The following is a 23,291-nucleotide window of genomic DNA, read 5'->3' as shown; positions in this document are numbered from 1 at the left end:
ATCTTGTTATTTACAATGAAAATTATTTTATTCGTTTGCATTACCTGCATTGGTGTCTCTTTTTGCCCTACTATGGAAAAAGTAAAATGCAGTCACGTTTCATGGCCTGTTTCATTACGATTTTCTTCACCTGTGCCATTCCTAACGCTTAAGAGCAGAGAGCCTGCTTCTGGGAATGCTAATTTTAATACAGTTCGGGCATTCAGAGAGAGTGAGGTGACCTACTCGCCAAACTGGGAGCTTGCTGGGAGACCAGGGATACTGGGAGATACCAGTGGAGACAGTGGTGAAATTAGCAGTTAATTCTTTGAATTATTCAGTGGAAAAAAAACCCAGACTAGTTATTTATCTAGGAAAGCCAAAATATTATTGTAAAAATGGAATTAGGCTAGAGGAATGTGGCCGTTTGTTTTATGTCTAATTGTAGCCAGGGAACTGCCCACGGCTGGGACTTCTCCTGTCGGGCTTCAAACTGTTAGAACAGAATTTGTCCCTTTATTTCCTATATTCACCCATGCATTCTGTGCATGGTAAGTCCTGCCAACTCCTTGTAATATACAACATACTCTTAATAAACATCCCCTTTCATGCCAGACATTTGGAGCCGCACGGGCCGTGCGAGGCAGACAGGCAGGCAGAAGAGCATAGACACTTTGCAATTTAATTAAGAAAAAGAATCTCTCTTGGCTATAAACCCTCTAAACAGTTTATAAGGAATCATGTAATCTCACACAATCCAGAAGGAATTAAGTACCAGGCATTATATACTTACGGCTATCTGTCCTAGATTTTTATAGAAAAAGAGCTTAATTTTAAGGATTTCCCATAAAAATTCTGTCTGAATTCCTCTCCAACTGATCAGAGGTGAAAAGACTAAGCCATATTAGTGGTGGTTCCTCCAGCACGTGATGGGGGATGCTGGATGGGCTGGTTGGTGTCAGAGCCCCCAGAGCCCACCCTGGCAGCCAGCCCAGCCCAGTCCCCTGCCCGCACCCCACCCTGGCCCCCGTATAGCTCCAGAACAGCCCGAGCACGTACAACTGGAAACCCCCACACAATTACAATCCTTTATTTTCATGTAATATAAGCCATTTAGACCTTAACTTCTCGTTCTGCATCCAATGTTCCTCCGACCTGTTCCTGCAATAGGGCGTACGCGCGCTGCAGAGCCTGGTACTCCATGGTCAGCTGTCGGAACCGCAGCTCCGTCTCCTCCTTGGCCATGCCCTGGAATGCAGAACAAATACGCATTGCCCCAGGTGCTCTTCTTCTGCAATGAAAGTAAAAAGTACTAAAGAGTGGATTACGTTTCCTTTCTCGAAAAATTGCCAAAATTATTACTTTCAAAATGCAATTTGAGAAGCACAGTACTAAGGATCTTGTTTATGTGCTCTCAGACTACTTCTCTTTTGTCTCATAAACATCTCTTGCAAGAAAATGCAATACAGAAAAAAAATTAAATCCCTCCACCTTGGGAAGATAAAAAACTGCCATCCATAGACCATACTAACGACTGAATCGTCCTTTATTACTGTAACAGGCAAAGTCATCACATTTAATGGTGAAAATACAACTTTCTTGAAACAACAAAAGGTTTCCAATCTGGAGAATAAGCCAAGCCTGACAGTCCCACTCAATTATTAAAACACTAATCTAGAGTTAATACTGGTAGAAATGGTGACATCGACATGTAAAGAGCCCTTCCATCTTCTTGACTCTCCTTACAATACCCAGCACCGAGCGCTTTCATGTCAGGTTGACCGGAATATTTCATTCGACATGAAATGAAACTACACTGCTGGCTGCATGCATCAGCTGCCTACTGCCTGAACAGGGAAAAGCATGTCAATACAGGAATGAAAAATAAATAGGCTCATACATATAAGAATACACTCAGATTTCCTGCAGCGCAGCACACACCTGGTAACTACTCATGTATCTTTTATGATGGAGACAGGAATTCTTTAGGTCCTCTTTTAACAGAACTAATTACGACCCAGGAAACAGGTGAAACGGCAGATGAAAAGTCGCAGGCATCATACCACAAAAAGGCTGCAAGTCATTATTAGGAATTTTTTGTTCCTGACAAGATTCTTGTTAAGCCCAGAAACACGTAACGGTACAGAGATCTGACACACACTGGGGAATGCGTTTGTAGGGAAGCCACCAGAATGGTGGCTTGTAGGGAAACCACCAGGAATAATCCCTTTCATTTGCATTACCAGCTGCCTTTGGGCACTCTGCCTTTGGAGCCTCCCAAAAAGTCATGGCCTCAATATCCCGGAGAGGAACCAGCCTTCCCTCTGGAGAGCGGTGCTTTGAGTGACTGCTTCCTTCTCCTTCCAGAAACACAAACCTTGTCGTTAAGGCTGTGCTCTGTGCAGAGGTCAAAGTGACAAACAGAAGGACCTGAACCACCTACACGTGCACAAACCTGCAGAAGATCTCGGTGTGAACAGATCTTCCCAGGGCTGTCCAACTTCTCAGTTGTTTTAGACCTCTGACCTATAAACCCATTATAAATCTAACATTCTCAGGATATAATATTTCCAGCTTGGCTAAAAGTTGTGAAAATACTGAAGACTTGAGATCCAGAGATATTAACCATCATACACAGTACTAAATTTAACACCAATTTTTAATTTTCTGGTCAGAGGTGACAGACAAATGAAATATCAGACCAGGAATTTCATTAAACATTAGAAGCGAGGTTTCAAAATAAAATAAGACATATTTTTGATGAATACCTCTTCCAGGTCATCTTCAGGAGTGCAAGGGGTTTGATCTGTCCGGTCCGTTTGATACGAGATAGAGGAACCATCAGACTCCAAGGAAGCTTCTTCATCGTAGCCGAAAAACGTCTCCACAACCGGCTTCTGGCAGAGAGAAGGGGTCAGAAGCGCAGCCACACTGGGTGGCACCGGTGCCATCGCCTGCCCCAGCCCCAACGGCCTCGGGGACAGTGGTGGCTTTGGACACACGGCTACACTTTGCGCCTTCATGGGATTTGAACACACGTGCCTTCGGAGGAACCTCAGTTCCAGATTTTTGGCAATTCTCACTCTCACTGCTGTTTGAAACACCAGCCAGTTCCTTACACGCATTCAGTGAAGCTTTTGCACCCCATGACAGTGCTCTAACGACAGCTAAAACCATTCAAATCACTGCATTGCCCCATTGGTTACAGGCTATCACAGTGTGCCACCTCCAAGCCCTGCCTTTTTAAAATGTATTTCCCTCCCGATGTTCCCAGCTAATGCAGGGCACCCTTTGCACTCCTTTGGGTGTTCACCGTGGCGTGAGGTGGGAGCTGGGCGTGGAAACACCTTTGTTAATCCATCACCACGATGTCCCTCCTGTCACCACCACAACTGCCACAGGAAAAGTTAGATTTGCAAAAAATAATCTCCTTGAAAATTTGAAGTTAGTCACCATGGCAATGTTTTCAGTCTGAAGAAATCCATTTTTCCACTCAAATCTGCTTTGTGTTTAAAAGAATGAGTGTAGTGCTGGTAAAAAAAGATTTACTGTTAAATGCTTGAAAGTCAAAGATGACATTTCAAACACAGTTTTAAAGATATTTGTAATTGTTGATCTACAAAAAACACTTCTAGATTTTGGTGCTTTTTTATTTTTGATCGGCAGCGAATAACTTTTGAAGGAGACAAAACACAACTCTCCTTCAAAGGCCTGGCTGCCATTTGCAGGATGACAGGAGTTATCTCACATTGACCACAATTCGTTATTTATTGATTCATTAGCTCCATCAGCGCCTTAACTCTTCGTACGTAGAGAACAACTTACTCTTAGGACCCTGACATCATACCTTGCGATGTCATTACAGTGTTAATATTTATATTAACATCCTGCCAAGTATTCATTAACTAACATTTTCTTTTTCCCTGAGCTCTAACCGTTGCTGCTTATAACCAGCAATTTTCACATGTTACTAAACTCCATAATGAATTATTTACAACCTACATATGTTTTCAGGCAGTGCCATTAAAAGATCATTTTGAGATGTGTTAATTCATAAAATCTGTCTCATCGTAAGACAATCACTGCACTGCAGTCCCCCGGGACCACTCGGGGTAAGTGCAGAGCAGGAACGCTCGATGTAAACGGTTCCCCAGCTGGGTCTTTCCTGAATATCCCGATAGAGGCTGTGAACGTCCTTCCACTACGTGACCCACGTTTAAGACCAGGACCCGTTTGCAGACCCTGGAGGAGAACATTCCCCCCCACATGGCTCTGAGAGGCTTGGAGCACCCCGGGACACCAGCACGCCCATCAGCGTGTCATGATACAAGCTGCTTCTATTACCTTAGGAATTCTTGTCATTTTTTTCCTTTGCTTCCTATACCTTAACAGCTTATCACGTTCCTGAAAGAATGAGAAACAGGTGTTAGCTGGTCTCACAGAGCTGTGATTTACAGTAACTATGTCAGCACTAGCAGTCACTGGGCAAACAAGAAATGGTAATGCAGTGTTGGCCACTGCCTCAAAATGCAATAGCCATGCTTTCATCTGCCAAATGTTAGTTTACTCCAACATCTACCAAGTTTGCCATATACAAGTAGAAGTTGATCTTTATATTCAAGAAAACCAAAATAGCAAAAGAAATATGATTATAACCAGTACAACAGCTTCAGCACCGTTTCAGAGCTGCTCCATGAGCAACTGTGCTCCACTGCACATTCCAGCCCGTTCCGAGGCTCCTCCCCGGGCCCTGTCCAGGATTCCAGAGAGTAACGTTCTAAAAGGAACTAAAGGAACTAAAGTTCTAAAGGAACCCTATAATTTTTCATTATAACCATTTGGTAAAAGAATGCGATGACATTGTGGGAAATTGATAATGTGTCACTACATCAGCCCGATGGCAAATCCCAGCATCAGCAGCAGTGACAGAAGAAAATCAGATACTCGTTTTTCTCGGCAGCACAAGCTTTGCCACACACTCGGCCACGAGGAACTAAGCACTAACAAAGCACTACTCATTTTACCAATATGTATTAGTGACTTAACTTCACAAAATCTTTACTGATAATAGCAAAGGGATGAGTTGGGCAAGGGCAGTGACTGAGAACATGCCGGTGTGGGTGAGACAAAGCTACTGATAATCAGACTCCGAAAAAAAATGCAATTCCAGCATGGCAGAGCTGTCCCGGAGATGGGGACACTCGCTACCCGCTGTCAGGACAGGGTGACCATGCTGAACTTTGCCTCTGAGGTCATCCCAGTGGCAAAAAAATAGCTTTCCTCTCACCAGAGCTTTCCTCTCTGCTATCGCTACATTTTTCTCTGGTGAACAACTGCTGCTGATACAGCCTTTGGCAACAGCTGAGAAAAACACCCTGTAAGCTTGCTGCCTGAACGGAGGTGTAGGTGATAATAATTATTATACCCTGCGCGCTTTTCATGAACAACAGTTTAAATCTTTCAAAGATGAGGACGAAGTTAACTTCATGCTTACCATGACGCTCTTCACATAGCCAGCAGTTTCCAGGGTCTAATAAAAAATAATGAAATAATGTCAGTAACTGTACAGACATTAAAAAAAAAGAAGTTATTTTCTTGAGTATTCTGATTTCAGTATTTGCTCTTTCCAAAGACTGAGAACACAACAGTGCAGACCACCCCCCTTGTCCACGGCAATCGTGAGCCCTGTGCTGTCTCCAGCTAACGGAGCTCCGGCATTTGCTCTGGCAGGTGCAGGATCTCTACTGGAGGTGCTGCAATGCTTCTGTCATGCAGGTACGACATAGATTGAGAGGATTTTTCCAAATACTGTGCCACAGATAACTTATATTCATTTCAATTAGTAGCAATCACAGAAATGCCTGCCAGGTTCCAGTGATGCAAGCGATGCCCGTTAGCCCACAGAACCCCGAGCACCCCTTGCTTCGGCCTCCTGTTCTGCTGCGGCCTCAGTTGACCTCTCGTGGGAGCGGCGGGATTACATTTACCTTGGAGAGTTCATCAATGATATTTTGCTGTTCAATGACTTGTAGTCTCAGGAAATCAACTTCTCTTTCTTCCTGGCTGTGGTCAAGGTCGTTTAAAGAGCTCGGTCTCCTTATCGTTCCAGCTCTTTGCCTCTGAAAACCCAACCACAGGGCAGAAGAGGAACCGATCAGCAGGACGGTGTAAAACCCTTCCCTTCACAGCACCTACTCTAACGGCTCTTCTGGCAGCTGCTCCCTGTGCTGGGCAATACAACTAGACCGTGAGCGCACAGGGTGCTCCTGCTCCTCAGGGTGCCGCGTGAAGCTCGTGGCCACCGGGGAGGACAGCAGGCACGTGGGCCACCGCATCAAAGAGATGGGCTAGCAGCAGCCCAGCTGCATCTGCTCATTAGACCTGCCAAGAGCTAACTCCGGGCAGAGAAGGGATCATGAGGGCTGGGACCAGTGTCCCTTCTCTCTGGGTTCCTCTCATTAGCTTTGATCTGCAGCAGAGCCGGAGCTGCAGCACCCACAGGGGTGGCCTCAGCCCTCCTACATCCCCGCAATGCCACGGCATTTAGCAAATTGCCCACTGACAACATTCAACTGAAAAAAAGGGGAAAAAAGATTGAAAAAAAAAAAGGTTTTCTTCAGAACTATTTGTTTTTAGAACTAAAATAAAGCATTTTATATAAAACAAAACCACAAACCACCCAGTAGTGCACCACAGAACATCTCAGCGAGCACCTGAAAAGGAAAAGTTTCCTCTCAAACTTGCCAATTTGGGATGATGTCTGACTTCTTAATTAGCACTAAATCGCACATTCTCCCTGCAGCACACAGACACTTACCATCGCTATATTTTCTTGCGTTACAAACTTTAATTTATTTTCCATTCGACGTAAGGCATGGGACAACTCTTCATTCTTCCTACTAAGGCGTTTGTTTTTGTCCAAAATGGGCTTATACTGACTTTCAGCTTCTCTGAGACGTTTTAACTGAAAGATAAAATTAACACCTCCAGAGCTTTTATTTTTTATCAAACATACTAATCATATTATTTAACTACCACACTAGCAGTATTTTCTCCTAACGCAAATCAGAGCTATCAAAAACCCTTGGTATTTTCCATTGGGAAGCATATCACTCCTCCTTCATGACGTATTCAGTCTGTGCAACAAGCATACCATGTGGGGAATGCATTTATTTTAAAAAATAGAATCATAGAATAGAATCATAGAATTGTCTGGGTTGGAAGGGACCCTTAAGATCATCTAGTCCAACCATCAACCTAACTCTGATAAAAAACCATCACTAAACCATGTCTCTAAGCTCTATGTCAACCTGTCTTTTTTTTTTTAATACCTCTAGGGATGGTGCCTCAAGCACTGCCCATTCCAATGCTTATTAACTCTTTCAGTGTAAATATTGTTCCTAATATCCAATCTGAACCTCCCCTGGCACAACTTGAGGCCATTTCCTCTTGTCCTATCACCTGTGACTTGGGAGAAGTGACCGACCCCCACCTCTCTACAACCTCCAAATAAATAAAAATTATTCCAGCTAATGCCATCTTAAAAAAATCATTATCTAAGCAAAGATGAGTGTAATGTGTCACATCAAAAACGGAGTGTAAAGAGGAGGCAGCTACTCCTGCAATGATTTCAAAATGGCACAGGGGAAAACCCCTTGATATCTGGGGGGTCAGGCACGGCCAGGGCAGCGCATCCACAAGCAGCGATGGCGACGGCACTCACCAGCTCATTCCTCTCCTCCGACAGCAGCGCGTTCCGGTCCTCCAGCTTCCTGATGATGGCACTCAGCTCGGCAATTTTGAGTTGGAAACGCCGGGCATCCTTTTCATCCAACTGCTGTTCCTAAAACAAAGATCAACTGCAAATAACTGTTCATAAGCGTACAGGCAATATCAGTATTTTTCAAAGCTCAAACTTTTTCTCATCCCAAATCCAAACATTTCAAAAAATGATGTGGCAGAGCATAACGTGTGTCACCTAACTGAGCACGGAAAGCTGCAGGATGAGCCCAACGGAAAGTCGGGAGTGGCAATGTAACAAAGTATGCAAATGCAGAAGTATGTATATGCAAATACAGTCACAAATGGTAAACTTGAAAATTGAAAAGAAATTATCAAAAATCAAGGCCATGTTTCCAAGGTATGCCACTGTTGAACTGAGTGCTTCAGACACATCACCCACTCTGAGGACTTTGTTAGAAGAAAGTGGTATTAAAAGTACTGAGGTACAAATGGGGAAAATCCATGCAATTCTACCATTGCATAAGCTCTTCTTCCATAAAGCTGTGGCCCTTATTGGGCTCTAAAGGGTCACTCATAAAGGGGTAGCACTTTATCTGAGTGAAAATGCTTAAATCAAATTATAAAAGAATAGAAATATAGGTAGACGTGTCCTCGTTCAGAATCAGAGAGCAGTTACATCTATTTCCAAACGTGACAGACTTTCCCCCCTTCTCTAGGACTCGTTCTGCTCCTTGGCAGGGGCTGAGCAGGAATGGGAGCAGGGAGTTGGTGCTGGGGGCACTCGGGGAGCTCGAGGGTTCCTCATTCAACAGGTGCAGGAGAGGCTCGGGACAGAATAAAAGAGACTGGTTTGCTCATGTACAAGGATTTACGTCTCTACTGAGAAAATTAAGGCTGTTGCAAAAGAAATCTTGATGAGAATCAGCAATGAAGAAAATTTGCATACGTCAGATATATGAGGTCAGTTAACTGAGGGGTTTTTAATATTAGCAAATTAAGGCAAAAGCAGAAAGGTGCCATAGTTATATTAGACAAGACATTGTGAGAGGGTGACTAAAATTTAATGTTCTGGCTCTTGCATTGTGGAAGAGAACTAGGAGAGAACAGGTTATAGCGGGCGTTTAATTGGCTGTCTGGCCCGCTGGAAGCGAGAGCTCTGAGCAGCGCCCGGACCCCAGCAGTGACCCAGGGGCACCCCGGGACGTCCCGCCTTCCACGCACCGGGTACCAGCCCCCCCTTTCCTCTGTCAACTGACCTTCTACATCTGCCCGCAAACCCTATCGTCAGCAGTCCCAACAGCCAGCACACATACATCACTCGGTTAGAAATGCATTTGCATCATTTGTTGGCAAAACCGTGTCAAACAGTCAAATTAAGGCAGGCGGGAGGAGCATGGGAGGGTGAGGAGAAGGAAGCGAAAAGGAACAGAAAAACTCCACCCTGTGAATGAAACTGAACCAAACCAACCAGGAAACACAAGGACAAAGGAGCAAAAGCTCTCCCATAACAAGGCTTGAATTTAAATCTCCAAGGTTTGGCTAAGGAACGAGAGAGCAAGCGATGCGTGCCTGGGGGTCTCCCCGGCACTGCTATGGGAAGGCTGTTGCTCGAGGGGGCACTCATCAAGATTCTGTCACTTTGTGTTGTTTTGTGACTCTGTCTGCTCGTTTGTGTAGGCGAAACCAGGTGAAAGTGCTTACGGGGCTTCCCGAATGATCTGAAGCGTCTCCTGCACCACTTGCATAAGGAAGTTCCCGCTTGGGGCTGCTCAGATGCCGATCGGCCTCTTTGATCTGGGAAAGTTGTTCATCTAAAGCCTCCTTTTGGAGCTGCAGTCTCTGAGCATGCCCGGCTTGGACCCCTAACTCTCTCTCCAGCACGTAGACTGCTCTGTCCTTAAACTTAATCTCCTCCATCTACAAGGAGAACAGAACACAATCACACAGGCAGGCAGCGGCTTGACAACAACACAGCATGGTACACCCCCATCGCGGCAGAGAACAGTCGCACAGAGCCGAGACCCCTCCACGTGGAAAATACAGCGACAAATATTTCACCGGGAACAGGTGAACTGAATCGCTTCACCAGCCCAGGGGTGTCACCCTTCTTCTGGGGGCTGCCCAGGACAGAATCTCCCTTCTCAGCAGGAATTTTTTTCATTAAAAGGATTGGGAAACAGCCCATATTCTTAGTACCAGTTCAGAATATCTTAAAAAAGAATTAAACCCTAATATTCATATCACATTTTGGATTAGTTCACTCAAACATTTTAATGATTTTGCAGCATTTTGCTTGGACATCATCTTTTGAAAATTTGGATCAATAATTTTAAAAGAAAAATATTAAAACCTGAATACCCCTTTAATTTTCAAAATGTAGAAGGAATGTGATTTTTTTAAAATTCTTTTTCCAAAAGTTTCCCATGTGAGCAATTTGTTTAATTATCCCCTTTCCATGAAAGGTTTTGCTTATGCAATAATAAACATTATGCAAAATCATTAAGTGCTTAATTGACAAATATCCAGCTGTCTCTAATTCCCTTCTTTCGCGTTTGCCTGCGCTGGGTTCAGAGCGCCCTGCTCACCCCCCTTGGGTCGGGCACAGTGAATTTCCAGGTGCTCCAGGGATATTTTACGAGGGAGAGTGTACTCGGATTGTTTCCCAATGCTAACGTGGAATTAAGGGCTCCCTCTCTGCGGAGCCGAGCCCCGTTCCCCAGGGATGCTGCGCTGGGAGGTGTGGGGGCCCGAGGGGTGGCTCGTGCTGCTGGTGCCGTGGCTTGTGCCAGGATCAGCCCCTGGCTGGCCTCTGCCCTGCCATTTGTTAACCGAAAATGACTGAGCACAGCCCCAAATCTCCCTCTGTGCCTGCGGTGATGTACAGCGCTGCAACAGCATCCCAGGCTCTTCCCAGCTGGATTGCATTATACATTATACATGAATATAAAGAATTAATTACACTCACACGGCACAGTGCTTACAGATAACGAGTCTATGGCAAGAAAGAAATCATACACACGTCTGTTGATCTGGTTTCAGACACCATAAATGCACAAGATTTTTGTCATAAGTTTTTTAGACTTTACACATGTAATTTAAATGATCAGTTTTTTAAATGTGGTCTGCTTGAAATAGGGACATTTTGCCTTGTGAGAATGGCGTTTGATACTCGTATCTTTGTCTGCAAACCTGGAAAAAAATGACATTGTGAATTAACAGATCACCCAAAGAACTTTGTTTCCAACAACTGCAGAAATGGCCCAGGCAGGGAAAAAGCAAGTTTCCACACACCCAGTAAGGGTTCTGGGGAACCGCCTCCATCGGGGCGTTTGGGTGGAGGGCTTGACCGCAGCGGTGAAATAAATCCCGTGGGAGAGGACACGGTGGGTCGGGGCATGATGTCCCTCCCCTGGACAGCACGGGGGCCGTGTCCGGACCCCGGCCAGGAGAGGTGCGTGTCACCCATCGCCCCCCACCCTGGGGAAGCTCCGTGGTCCAGCGCCAGCCGTAGGCGAGAGCCAAGGTTCTCCCCGGGGTCTACAGTGCCCGGGGCCCTCCTGCCCTTTGGCTGCCGCAGGAAGAACCCCGACAGATCCCACGTTGTCCCCGGGGGGGACAGTCTTTGCCGAAAGACAAGGTGGGACAACTCAGAAATACCTGCTGGGAAACTGTGTTGCAAGTTATGCAAAATTCAGATTCTTTTAGTAAAGAATTTATTAAAGGCGTTCCAACAATTTCCATTAAGGTGATGGTCTCCTAACTTTGAATGAAACAAAGAGCTGCCCCTGAGGTCATTCTGCTAAATACCTCATCAGGTAGAAATCTAAATGGATGCACGAATGAAAAGGTAACACATCACCAAATGATGATTTGTTTAAAATAAGCAGAATATTGGCCAGTCGATCACTATGTATATGAAAACAAAGACATGGCACAACGTAGGCAACACTTGGAATTAGGAGGAACAAAGAAACTATAGAAAATACAAAAGATTTCACAATATTTCACTTAATGGTTTGTTTTCCATAAAAAATGCTAAACATAATCTCCATAAACAACTAAGGAAACATCAGTATTCACATTTCTCTTTATAGGATTAAATTCATATTCATGAAATATGTATAACAGTTTGACACTTGCATCTCGTTATTAAATAGCGATGTTACAGACAGTACAAACCGAAGGAAGCATTTCCCCGAGAACTATTATTTTGCCCATTTCCTACCATTAGTAACGCTCAGAAAAGAAAAAGAGAAGAAAGAGCCGGTAACTCACTGGCGGAGGTGCCCGTCCCCATGTGCACACCCCAGCAGGCTGTGGCGGGCGCCGGTCCCATCGCGGGGAGGGTGCGGGACGGGGGGGACGCCTCCTTCCACCCCGCGGCCGAGGCGTCACCCGGAGCCACGCGTGCGACGGGGCGTCAGCGCCTCGCAGCCACCACCCGCGCGGGAGGAGGCTCCGCGCCGCGACGGGGACGTTCCCCTTCCCTCCCAGCCCCCTGCCTCGGCGCAGGATGAATATTTATGGAGGAGCACTAATTAATAACCTGCCCGTGAGCCCAGCTGATGCCAATTATGCAAACATAATCCCCTGCAAAGTTAAATTTGTTATTCCCTACTTGCACTACCCAGTGCGATGCCCAGCACGGTCTGACATGCAGCTGGTTTTAAGCCGTATGATTCTTTTTAAACGTATTATTTCCACCCTGATTGTAAACCCAACGCGTAGGTTGGGAAATATCTCCTTGTGATGTTCCACAAATTCACAGATGCCATCGGGAGCACGGCCGCACGCCACAGAGATCTGCCTTTGAAGCCACTCAGCGCATGGCGGATAAAAGCCAGTCATTCCTAGGCTGTGGTTTTAGATGCAAACGAGAAGCCCCTCTCCAGCTGGGGCTGTTCCTGCCAAACACGTTCCCCACAGGCACCAGGTCAGAGCCCGCAATTAGCAGAGGGGAGGAGACGTGCCTTGGGACTCAGCCCTTGGGAACTGCCAGGTCCCCATCACCCAGGCTGGCAATGGAAGGCCCAGAAGGGACCTTGAAGCCCCTCCACAGTGCCATCCCCTGCCCTGGGCAGGGACACCTCCCACCACACCAGGTTGCTCCAAGCCGCCCCCTCCAACCTGGCCTTGAACCCCTCCAGGGATGGGGCAGCCACAGCTTCTCGGGGCAACCTGGGCCAGGCTCTCACCACCCTCACAGCAAAGAAGTTCTTCCCCACATCTCATCTCCATCTCCCCTCTGTCAGTGTCAAACCCTTCCCCCTCCTCCTATGGCTCCCCTCCCTGATCCAGAGTCCCTCCCTATCTCTCCTGGAGCCCCTTTAGGGACTGGAAGGGGCTCTCAGGTCTCACTTTCCCTCTCCATGCTCCTATAGTTTTCCTTAAGGCTCTCAAGGAGACAAATGCACCCTTTGTCCCGGTGACACATGTCACTCACCAGCAACGGCCAGCCAGATGCAGTTAAGTTAACCAGTTTTTGCCAAATACAAGAATAACTCAAGCTGATGTTCTGATATTGCACATTTATACCAAGTACTATGGTTTATGTTTTACCGAGAGCCTGGGGGGTGGCGGTAGAACCCCTGCAGAGTGACACTGCTGACCTACTCGTGTCCCTAACTCACGGCGATTGAACTCTGCTAACACCGTACACACCGCAGCCCGGCTGCCGTGCCAGGCTGCAGCACCGAGTTCCCACTGCTGCCAATGATGGGATCAGCGACACAACACAGGAGCAAGCTGAGAGTTCTCTTTGTTTGACCAAGGAAAATTCGCCCTATTTCAGTGACCCCCACCAGAAGAGGCGGCCCCAGACCCTGCTTCTCCCTCCCAAATCCCATGCCGGTGCTAGGCATGAAGGAGAAGTTGGCTCATCGTATCGATCCATGGGAAAACTGTTCTTTTTCACTTTCACGGCTAATTTTCCCCCAGGGCAGCTCCCTGGACTGGCTCACCCTGGGCAGGTATGGCCCAGCGCAGGAGGTGGGTGGGCACCACGCTGAGGGGAGCACGGCTGGGGGCTTTGGTAGCCTCGTGTGCTCAGTTTGGCTCAGCTGTAAGGTGAAAATACCCCCTCTAATCTCTCACTTACCTGCATTTCACAGGTTGGGCGGGTTTTTAGGAGTCATCACTAGACGACATTAGAAGAAAACTGTGGCTCTCCCATCGCTTCTTCTGAAGCAATCAAGCACCCTGGGTAAATTAAATCACCTGCACCTGGAAGCCGGTGGGCAGAGCCTGAGCACCACTGTCCTGCAGGACGGCAGTGGTACCTCCCAGCATCACCCAGAAACTTCTCCTCCCACACCTTCGGCCAGAATCGATCCTCATCAGGAGGTGCTCACCATCAGCAGCGCCCAACCGCTGTTCCACCAACCTCCCAAATCATCACACATGAGAGGAGACGATCTGTCATCTGTTTGCAGTTAACCAGGGACACGTGTGATTTGTATTACCAAAAACTTCATTCTGCTACGACTTTGGCCAAAGAACGATTCTATTTCAGACTGATTAAATCCCATAAAATGTTTATAACAGCCCAGTAAGTGTAAGACGCCCATTTCCAGACAACTAAGGTGCTGCAGCAACTGTTACACACAGTCACATACTGGGAGCTGGTGGCGCGGCAAAGCTCTCCTCCAGCAGAGCAGCCTGTGGCACGGGGCCGATGGCACGGCTCCCCTGGGATCTCACAGCCTCCCGATATTCCCCAGGAATGAGGCCTCGGACCAGACCTCGCCCACAGCTTCCCCGGCTCAAGGGACTGACACTGAGGGGCAGGGTCTGGATCCTCGTTACCGTCCCGCAAATCACCGTAATTCCACTGAAATCCCTGGGACGACGCTGGGAGACGCAGCGTTAAGCTGTTAAGCACAGAAAGGTTAAGTGGTGTGGGTGAAATCCTAATTTGCTGCCCCACTCAGGATATAAATAACCACAAAATTTCCTTTGCCAGGTGACTACAGGCTTTTGTTTCTGAAAACTGATTCCTTTTGGAGTGTGTGAGGTGTGAATGGCAGTACACAGAATTGGCAATGTTCTATGTAAAGCTACTCACATCAAATTGTTAGATACTTCTGGATTTATATTAAGATATATTGAAAAAAATACTAATCAGATTTTTCAATGAATAATAACTTGCACCGTTTATAAGAAAAATTCTAAGAGAATTAAATTTAATACTATATCTGAAGAGAAAGGTACATTGTATGAGAGAAATAATTGTGCATAAAGAAAGATTCAAAGGTTTTTCCCCCCACTTGTCCCATTTTGCATTCCTCTCCTTTGCTCTCCCTGCAAATACACATCATCTGTTCCTCACGCTGAGGACATGCCCAGGACGTGTATCTCAGTGCCACTGAGGAGCACAACAGCACGGTCACAGCACGGGAGAGGGCAGGCTTCTTGTTAGGACTGCAGAGAAAAACGTTTTTAACAACTGGACTGTAAGACAGAAAGGAACAACTCAGAACTGGGGGGTTTATTGACCCTCCAAAACATAGGAGCAATGTTGTATAGCTTTAAATATACAACAAAATCCTTCAGCAGCCCAGGTCGAGTTGGAATAAATACTGTTGTGAATAAGGTTCAAACCACAAATGATGAAAAAAATCCACATTTGCAAGATGGAATTATTCACCTTGAATAATGTGTCTACCTTTCAGTATAGGATGACTGCTGAGATACCTTTATAATACCAAATATGGCAATTTTTCATCGCGTAAGAGAATAAAAAAAGAGAAGATAAAGACTAAATCAATCAGCAATAAAATTAATATTTAAAAAGTCAGCTTCCTACACTTCTCATCCGATACCGCCCTTTAAACCAGACATCATCACTAATTCCCCACTGCCTGGCAAGGCATCTCAGGGACGTGCCCGCAGACACAGGGGCTCAGGGTGACTCCCTTTTGCCCGTGGTGCTGCGTTGCCCCACGGAAGCCATGAAGGTCTCAGCGTACAATGGGCTCACCTGAGGTGCTAGGGCAGGTTATTAAACCTGTGGGTAATCACCATCAACTAAAGTTTATCTTAAATTGAAAAGAAACACTTTCCAGTCTCTGACAAATCTCATTTCTTCAGTTTTTCTGATTCTTTAGTCCTCTCACAAATGAGACGGGCAAAAGGGCTGCAGTGGCCACTGCTGTTCAGCACTTCTCCCTTCCCACCAACCTACACGGAAGTTAAATTGACGTGCTCTTTGCCACATTGAACTTCGGTCCCCGTTGAACAAAGTTGGAGGCCAGTTGGTCCCAGGGAACCCTCCTGACTGAAGGGCTGTTTTCCTTGGAGCGCACACCCTACCACGGGCTGTGCTGTTACCAGTGGGAGACCTTACGAATGCAATTAAATACATTCATGTAGTATTTTAAGCTGTTCTAAAATGAACAAATCAAAATTTAAAAAAAGTTTACTAAAATTAGAAATTGTCTAGAAAGGAGGTCGTTGCCATACTTGTTGCCATCTGCGAGGGGCTTTCTTCTCTTGCATTACCATTTCCTAAGCCTCGGAGACAGCTGAGCTGGGTTGGTTGTGCTTCTCCGGACGGCATCACGCTCAGACTTTACAGACGCACGCAGCACAAGCCATATGGGCAAACACAAAACACGAGGCCAGAATAATCTGAACATACGTTTTTGCAAAGCACCCTGTTTCCTTTCTCACACTGCTTCCAGAAGGGAAAGACGCTCAGCCCTGCGGTGTGGGACTAGTCCAAAGCCATCCGCACCCACAGGTAATGGTTACCCTGGCTCCTGAAAATAACTAGAATAAATAGCTAGAATTTCTATTTGGTAAATACTAGGCAGGAACTGTTTCTGACGAGAGGTTACACCCTGTTAGCTGTTAGCAAGCCTTGGGGTGCCTGCAGGGCACAACTCCCAAATCCCCACCTGGAGACACTGTAGGAGCCGGTGTGCTGCGAAGGCAGGGGGGCGCACAAGCTGGGCAGGAGCCAGCCTGCAGGTGGGTTTGGAATTCTCCGTTTGACCACAATTATGTTTTGGACTCAGTTTTGGTGCTGGAGAGGAGTAGAGCACACAGGCAGAGCCGGTCTGAGAGGCTGCAGGGCAGCTGTGCCATCACCAGGTCTCCTCTGGAAGAGGGCAAAAATGCAGGGATTCCCTCAGAACCCTGGCGAGGACAATGTTCAGTCATGGGCACTGGGTCTGGGTGTGATAATTTAACTTCATTCAAAGTTGTAGTGAGTCAGCAACATGGGAAGGTTCACAGCAGAGCTCCTTTGAAAGCCTGAGCATTTATACCCTGCATCTCCCTGCCAAAATGTGACAGAACAGGAGGATGCTGAAGAGCAAAATAAACTCCAATTGCTTGAAGGAAACGTGGTGGCTGTGCAGTTCCTTTTCACATAATGCTGTACCTTCCTACCACAGCTGGTACTTTAAAGGCCATCTAACATTTTTCCAAAAGTCTAAAGTGAGACATCAACAAATGTGCTCCTGTCTGCCCAATACGGAAAAAAACCCTAGATTTAATTTGAAAGGAGAATAATGGATTAGTGCTAAGTCACCTTTTTAAAAGACTCTTTTAAAAGACTATGTATGGAAGTATTTTCCATAAGCTAACCCTGCATAGATATACTTGACTTGGAAATGAAAACCTGTACCTATCAGAGATAAATAACTTCAAAAATTACTCTATGTTAAAGGACTTCACGTCATTGCAAAGCCAACCATCAATGAGTACAACCGGTCTTTCTCCATTCTTGTATTTTTTCTAGCCGTGAAATAATAATTTGCTCAAAGGTTACTTCCCCCCTTGATTAAAATGACTAAATAATGCATTGGACGTGAATCACGGAGCTTTTACAGCCCTGATGGGGAGCCATTAGCAGCTGAGGGCTGGCTGTGCGCCACAGCCGGCACACGGAGGTGCAGCCCCAGTGCTCTCTGGACAGACGGATGCTCACGTTGGGCCAGCCTGCGTTTGTGTCCCCTTGTAGCCAGCGAGGCTCAGTGACTGCATGGTGTTGGTGGCCCCTGTCTTAAAAGGGGAAAAAAAGCACTGGTTTTCATTAATAGTTTAAGTGTTTCGAGAATTGCCTCATTTTCCTAGAGAGGAGCTTTTATAGTACAGTGGAGTACCAGCCTCTCCCCCCAAAACGGCAGCGCGCCCCCCCCCCCTCCCCCCTGGCAAGGTGCCAGAAGCCAACAGCTCCCCCAGAAATCAATGACGGGGAGTCAGTGGGGCTGAGAGTGCTTAAAGTCAGGCAGGAAGCACTCAGGGCTTGGTAAAACCATGGCATCATGTAATTTAATTAGTACAGTTAGATAATCTGATTCTGTCAAGCAGGAATTTAAAAAGTTTGATTTTCAAAGGCAATTTAGAAAACATAATATCAAACCACTCTATTCCTTATAACTAAGAACATATTTATTTTATAGCTTCTACATTAGAGGCCATTAGCGTGGACTTTTCATGTAACGCAGCAAGTTTAGTCAGGATGGCCATTAGCCACCCCTTCACTCAGCTGCATTAAATCAATGCATCTAATATCGTGTGTTTAGAGAAGAAAGTACTTACACTGCAGGATATTGAACAGTATCAATAGATCAGCTGGTTATAAGTTATTTTAATATCCTCTTCATAAAAATAATAATGTACGAGGAGAAAAAAACAACTTCACAACCTAAAGTCTGAGAGAACGGGTGGGTAAATAAGGGGTAGGTAACGTTCCCCTGACCGATGGAGCAGTGCCTGCTGTGTCAGTGGCCGTCAGTCACCTCGGTTCGTTAGGACGCTGACGATGTGGTACCAGCCCCGTGGTGGGCAGGTCCTGCAGGGCCCTCACCAGGGCATGGCTACAGGCTGTTCTTCGCCTTGGGCTGGTCTGCAACCCGATTGGGCAGTTTTAGATATTTTTTTTAGGATATGGTAATAATCAAGGGATAATGACTTAGAAGAAACCTGGATGAGTTTATACGGAGACACTGAATGCTATAAAAAAGCATGGCATATGCAAAAAGATGGTGACTTCAAATAAATACTGAGACAAGACCCAAAACACCCATCATGAGAGCGTGGGTGTTACATTTGTCCCCACGTCCTTGGGCAAGGCAGCGACAGCGCAGGGATCCCGTCCTGCGCTCACAAGGCTGTGTGAATCGTGAGGCAAGTGGCTGAGATGGCAGTGGAGAAAACATCACCCTAAAGCCCAGAAAGTGCTGGTGGTTGCCAGGCTGTCATGCAAAGACTTCCCTCTCGGAGGGAGCTCCCTTCTGCAGGGAGTTCTCCCCTTTTCCAAGCAACATGATCCAATTTAATCTCTCCAACAAGTTCCCAAAGCCGCTGGAGGAATACTCTGAAGCCATAAGCTATTGCCTTTGAGACTCAGGCTGCTGTAGCTGGGACTCAGATTTTTACGGTTCAAGTAGGCGATGGAAGGCCGATCACACAGACCCAGTGAGGACCAGGTGAGTGATGGCAGGTGAGGAAGCCCAGTGACCTCCTGAGGCCAGGGACCTGCTGAGCCACTGGTCACAGGGCCACCAGAGGAGGAGCAATGCCTGTCCTGGGGAAAGCCACCAGGGTGGGTCACGGAGAGAAATTCCTTCCTCAACACCTCACAGAGGGAAGGGGTCATTGCCTACAAGGTATGGGACTCACCATGGGATGCAGAAGAGCGAGCATTTGGGGATTGTGTAAAGCTCATTATGGGATGTTTACGGGGACTAGCAAAGGCAGGGGAAGGGAGCGACCAAGGTGGATATCCAAGGAACAAATGGTGGGGAAATAGAGGCAAGGGATGAGAAACATAACTGTTTCATAGAATTCCCCTACCCAGTTAGTAACCAAGGCCTCTTCCCAATATCCGAAACATGAACAATATTAATAGGCACTGGCACAGATAAAAAAGTTCCTTACAAAACATCCTATTCATTTTTAAAAAACATTTTGACATCTCTTCTGGTAAAGGTAAAGCAGATTTGAAGCAAGCTCCAGAAGTCTGAAAGCCCATCCTTATCCATTCATCCCAGTCCAGCACTGAACTTTCACTTACTTACTATCAATAGCATAAGCGTTAGTAAGAACATAGATGCAGACAGCGACACGTACCAGTCTACGAATTTCTCTCTCGCACTCCCTCTTAATTCTGTTGATTTCCTCTTGATGCAGGTGGTACACACTCCTGATCTCTGCTGCTTTGATTTTGTCTGCTTGGATGACCATAGTCAAAGCCTCTTCCACTTGTTTCTTTGCCCCCTTCAGCTCTGAAATTTCTTGCTGCATTTTTATTTTCTCAACCTCAAACCCTTTCTTGGCCTCCTCCTTCGCCTCCGTGAGCAGCACTGTTTTCACCTTGTCAGGAGCCCCATCGCGTACAGCATTGAGAAGGGTCTGCAGTCTCTGGATTTCATTATCTTTAATTTTTATTACTCTAAGTAGTTCAGCTTCATGCTGTCTCAAAAGTGCTTCTCGAACAGCTTGGAGCTCCTTCATTTTCTCTTCATGAAGTTTGACTTTGAGCTCTGTTACCACCACTGTACTTTTATGCTGCTCGTGCTCTTTGATCTGCTTAACTTCCTGATTTTTCTCTCTTTCCAACTTGCTGACCTACAAGGAAAATCAAAAAATAAGAAACAAGAACCCTGAAAATTTTGTAGGAAAGACCTTTCTTATACTGGAAACCACCATAAGCAGAAATATCTGCATATTTAAAAAAAGAAAAACCAAAATGTATCATGATAATTTTGCAAATTATTGATATTGAGGATGAAAGTCTAAGCACCAATGCTGAATTTAGCATCACATTCTATTTTTATAATTAAATAATAATCTCTTGCAATCTTATGGACTCTCTGATTTACCCAATTCAGTGCCCTAAAAAAGCATGAATTAACACAATATAAATAAGTACCACAAATTTATGCTAGAAGCACACCACCCAGGTGCACTGACCATCCACATCCAAACACTCCAGGAGGTGCATGCTCAGAAACAGGCTGAGGGGTGTGTAATCGGGGCTAGAAACAGCTTAATGTTTCAGATAACGCACATGTAGGAACTAGCCAGTGTCTTGTGGAGTGAGTCTGAGTCCTTACTTGGTTTTTCAGCTGGGTACCTGCAGAGCTCTCACACCACGTCCCCAAAAGAAGAGGTGAGAAATCAGATGCTAACCATTATTTCGGCGTGCTCTGGCACACAGATCCAAACTGCTCTGCGTGCAGGTGCACGCGCAGGACATGAGCAGCTCTGTGCAAGCCACTGCAAAGCCCCACACAATTGCATTTTACCAGGTGCTTTTTAAGCAATGAATTATGCATTACAGATAACTAAATATATCTGACCACAGAAGGGTCAAATGACATTTCAATTTACAAAAGAAGCCACGATGAGAAGTGGCTGGGAAGGACAGGGAGAAGGAAAACAGGGTCCTCAGTCTTAAAACTGCAAATGTTGCTTCACAACAAAAGGGTTAGTACATGTTCTATTTATATATATATATATACACACACACACAGCCTTAGAAGCTTCCTTAAAAATTGGATTCATAGTCTACAATGCCTAATAATGATGCAAATTAATGGAAAAATGCAGAATATCATTCTGTTCCTGCATGTAATTCATGTCTCTGTTAATGCTCTGGAACCAAAAAACCCCCAAAGTTTATCAGTAGAAACTAATTTGGGGGATTAGGGAAAAGCTAATCAATTTTTCATGCCCTCACTGAGACATGGGCTGAAGGCTCTGTCTGAGGGCTCTGAAAGCTGAGGCTCCAGCTGCATTAGCTGCCGCTCTCCCAAAGGCTCAGGGTCGAACTGTGGCTTCTGAAACTTTGGCAGTCAGAGCAGGAGGCAGGGCTGACGCCTGTTAACGTATAGCTGGAAATTGTAAGCAGCCAGTTTGAGGGATTTTGAGCATAAAATCCAAATGAAATTAGTGTAAATGTGAAAGAGAAGAATCAGCAAAGAGAATTTCTGAATAACACGAAATTGCATTCAAAACCCTCAACGTAGCCAACCTCACAAATAGGTAAATATTTACTGGGGAAAGTTGTAGCGAGAGAAACAAAGGACAGGGACAGCTTCCAGCCCACCACTCTGAGTGTGCCATCTGTTTTGGGCAGATGTTTGTCTTTCCAGATCTTTTGCTGGCATTTAGCTCTGTGATTTCTCAACTTCGTATCTTGCTGGCTGGCAGGAGCAGGCTGGGTCCTGTCCCTCCTCACTGCTCGCCTTTCCCACCCGCAGCCACACCGCCAACGCGACCTCGCTTTCAGGGTTCTTTTGTACCGTACACATGTTATAAATACAAGGAGAACAATGTAAAAATCTGCAATAAAGGGGTTGCCTCTTGTTTCCCAGGGAAGGCTCCAGGTGCATGCACTGTGATTTATTGTGGAAGTGGTGTAGGAGTTAGCTACGAGTGGGGCAGAGTGTGGTTAGTGTTCAGAAACAACAGACTTTGTTTTAATTAATTGTGGAAGGAAAGGAAGAGATGCACACCTTACTCTTTTCTTGCTGGAGCTCTATCTGGATGTCGGTGAGCTTGGCCCTGAGCTCTTCGTTGGCAGCCTGCAAGGCAGCCAAGGCGTCCGGCTTCTCCCCTCTGGCTCGGCTGCTGCTGCCCTTCTTGGACATGGTGAGGCCGCACGGCAGCGAGGGGAGTGCTGCCCGAGGCCCTCGTCCCAGCGCTCGCTCGGGGCTTCTCCTCCTTCCCTCCGTCCCACTACATTTTCTTACTTGCCTGGAAGGAGGGAAATCACACACGCACTGTCAGATGCCAGAGGCGGGCGATGCCTCACCCGCCAAGAGCACCATCAGACACAAGACATTTCTAGGGAGCACGAGGTCCATCTCAGCCAGCTAAAGTGGGTCTTCCCTGGATTAAGTAAGAACTACGCACATTGCCAGAGGTAATAATATATTTTTTTATACCTTCCGAGAGCAAAAGATTTAAATCACAAACTATAAACATTCCCTGTCACTTCACTTGCGCTGGAATTCAGCCAGTGCCGAGGATGGGGATGTTGGGGAGGGATGTCCAAGCACCATCCCCTGGCACTGCCATGGCCTGGACACAGTCCAGCTGGGAAAACTGGTTTCACTACAGGCAGAATATTTTTATGTTCTTTAAAAAAAAAAGAAGTCTTAAGAAAAGCAATGTTTGGTTTCCTAGAAATAGTTTTCAGATATTCATGATGAAAATAGTAAAAGTAACAGAAAAAGTAGAGAAGCGAGCAGAGATTACCCAAAGGCAAGAGGAATTTTCTCTACGGGAGTGTGCAGTGAATCATCTAAACAGCCATTAAGATCTCTACAGCTTTATCTAACGCTGGTAACAAAGCGGTAGTTTCAGTCACACTGAGAGGTTTTGAGTCAACTTTAAACAAATGAAACCGAGACAAGCAAATTCATTCTGTTAAATGGTGGAGAACTGGGCAAAAGCGGACCCAACTTCACAGTATTCATATATGAATATAGTTTGCATTTGAAGCCTATCCATTAACCCCAGCACGTTCGTAAACTATGCAACGTACACAATTTATAGTGATAACTTCAGATTTGTCAACAAAACATATAATATTAAGTACAGTACTAAAA

At 45.9% G+C, this 23,291-nt stretch overlaps 1 protein-coding gene across 19 annotated transcripts in view; it reads right to left on the bottom strand.

Moving 5' to 3' along the window:
- Positions 1–22,328, bottom strand: part of JAKMIP3 (Janus kinase and microtubule interacting protein 3) — a 33,851-nt gene extending 11,523 nt beyond the window's left edge. For 3 of the 19 annotated variants that reach the window (XM_074159152.1, XM_074159154.1, XM_074159155.1), the window contains exons 1-10: positions 22,194–22,328; positions 19,804–20,301; positions 9,424–9,639; positions 7,703–7,822; positions 6,797–6,943; positions 5,967–6,098; positions 5,474–5,509; positions 4,324–4,383; positions 2,748–2,876; positions 1,099–1,227 (exon numbers count right to left, since the gene is read on the bottom strand). In XM_074159152.1, the coding sequence (XP_074015253.1) occupies positions 1,099–1,227; positions 2,748–2,876; positions 4,324–4,383; positions 5,474–5,509; positions 5,967–6,098; positions 6,797–6,943; positions 7,703–7,822; positions 9,424–9,639; positions 19,804–20,301; positions 22,194–22,328 (1,602 nt within the window). The remainder of the gene's footprint in view (positions 1–1,098; positions 1,228–2,747; positions 2,877–4,323; positions 4,384–5,473; positions 5,510–5,966; positions 6,099–6,796; positions 6,944–7,702; positions 7,823–9,423; positions 9,640–19,803; positions 20,302–22,193) is intronic. The other 16 variants (XM_074159165.1, XM_074159166.1, XM_074159170.1 and 13 more) reach the window with 11 other exon arrangements.
- Positions 22,329–23,291: the final 963 nt, after the last annotated feature.

Source organism: Numenius arquata, chromosome 15 (assembly GCF_964106895.1).
Source record: "Numenius arquata chromosome 15, bNumArq3.hap1.1, whole genome shotgun sequence".
NCBI lineage: Eukaryota > Metazoa > Chordata > Aves > Charadriiformes > Scolopacidae > Numenius > Numenius arquata.
The sequence above is the reverse complement of the archived record's forward strand: the minus strand, read 5'-3'. Positions and strand labels throughout refer to the sequence as shown.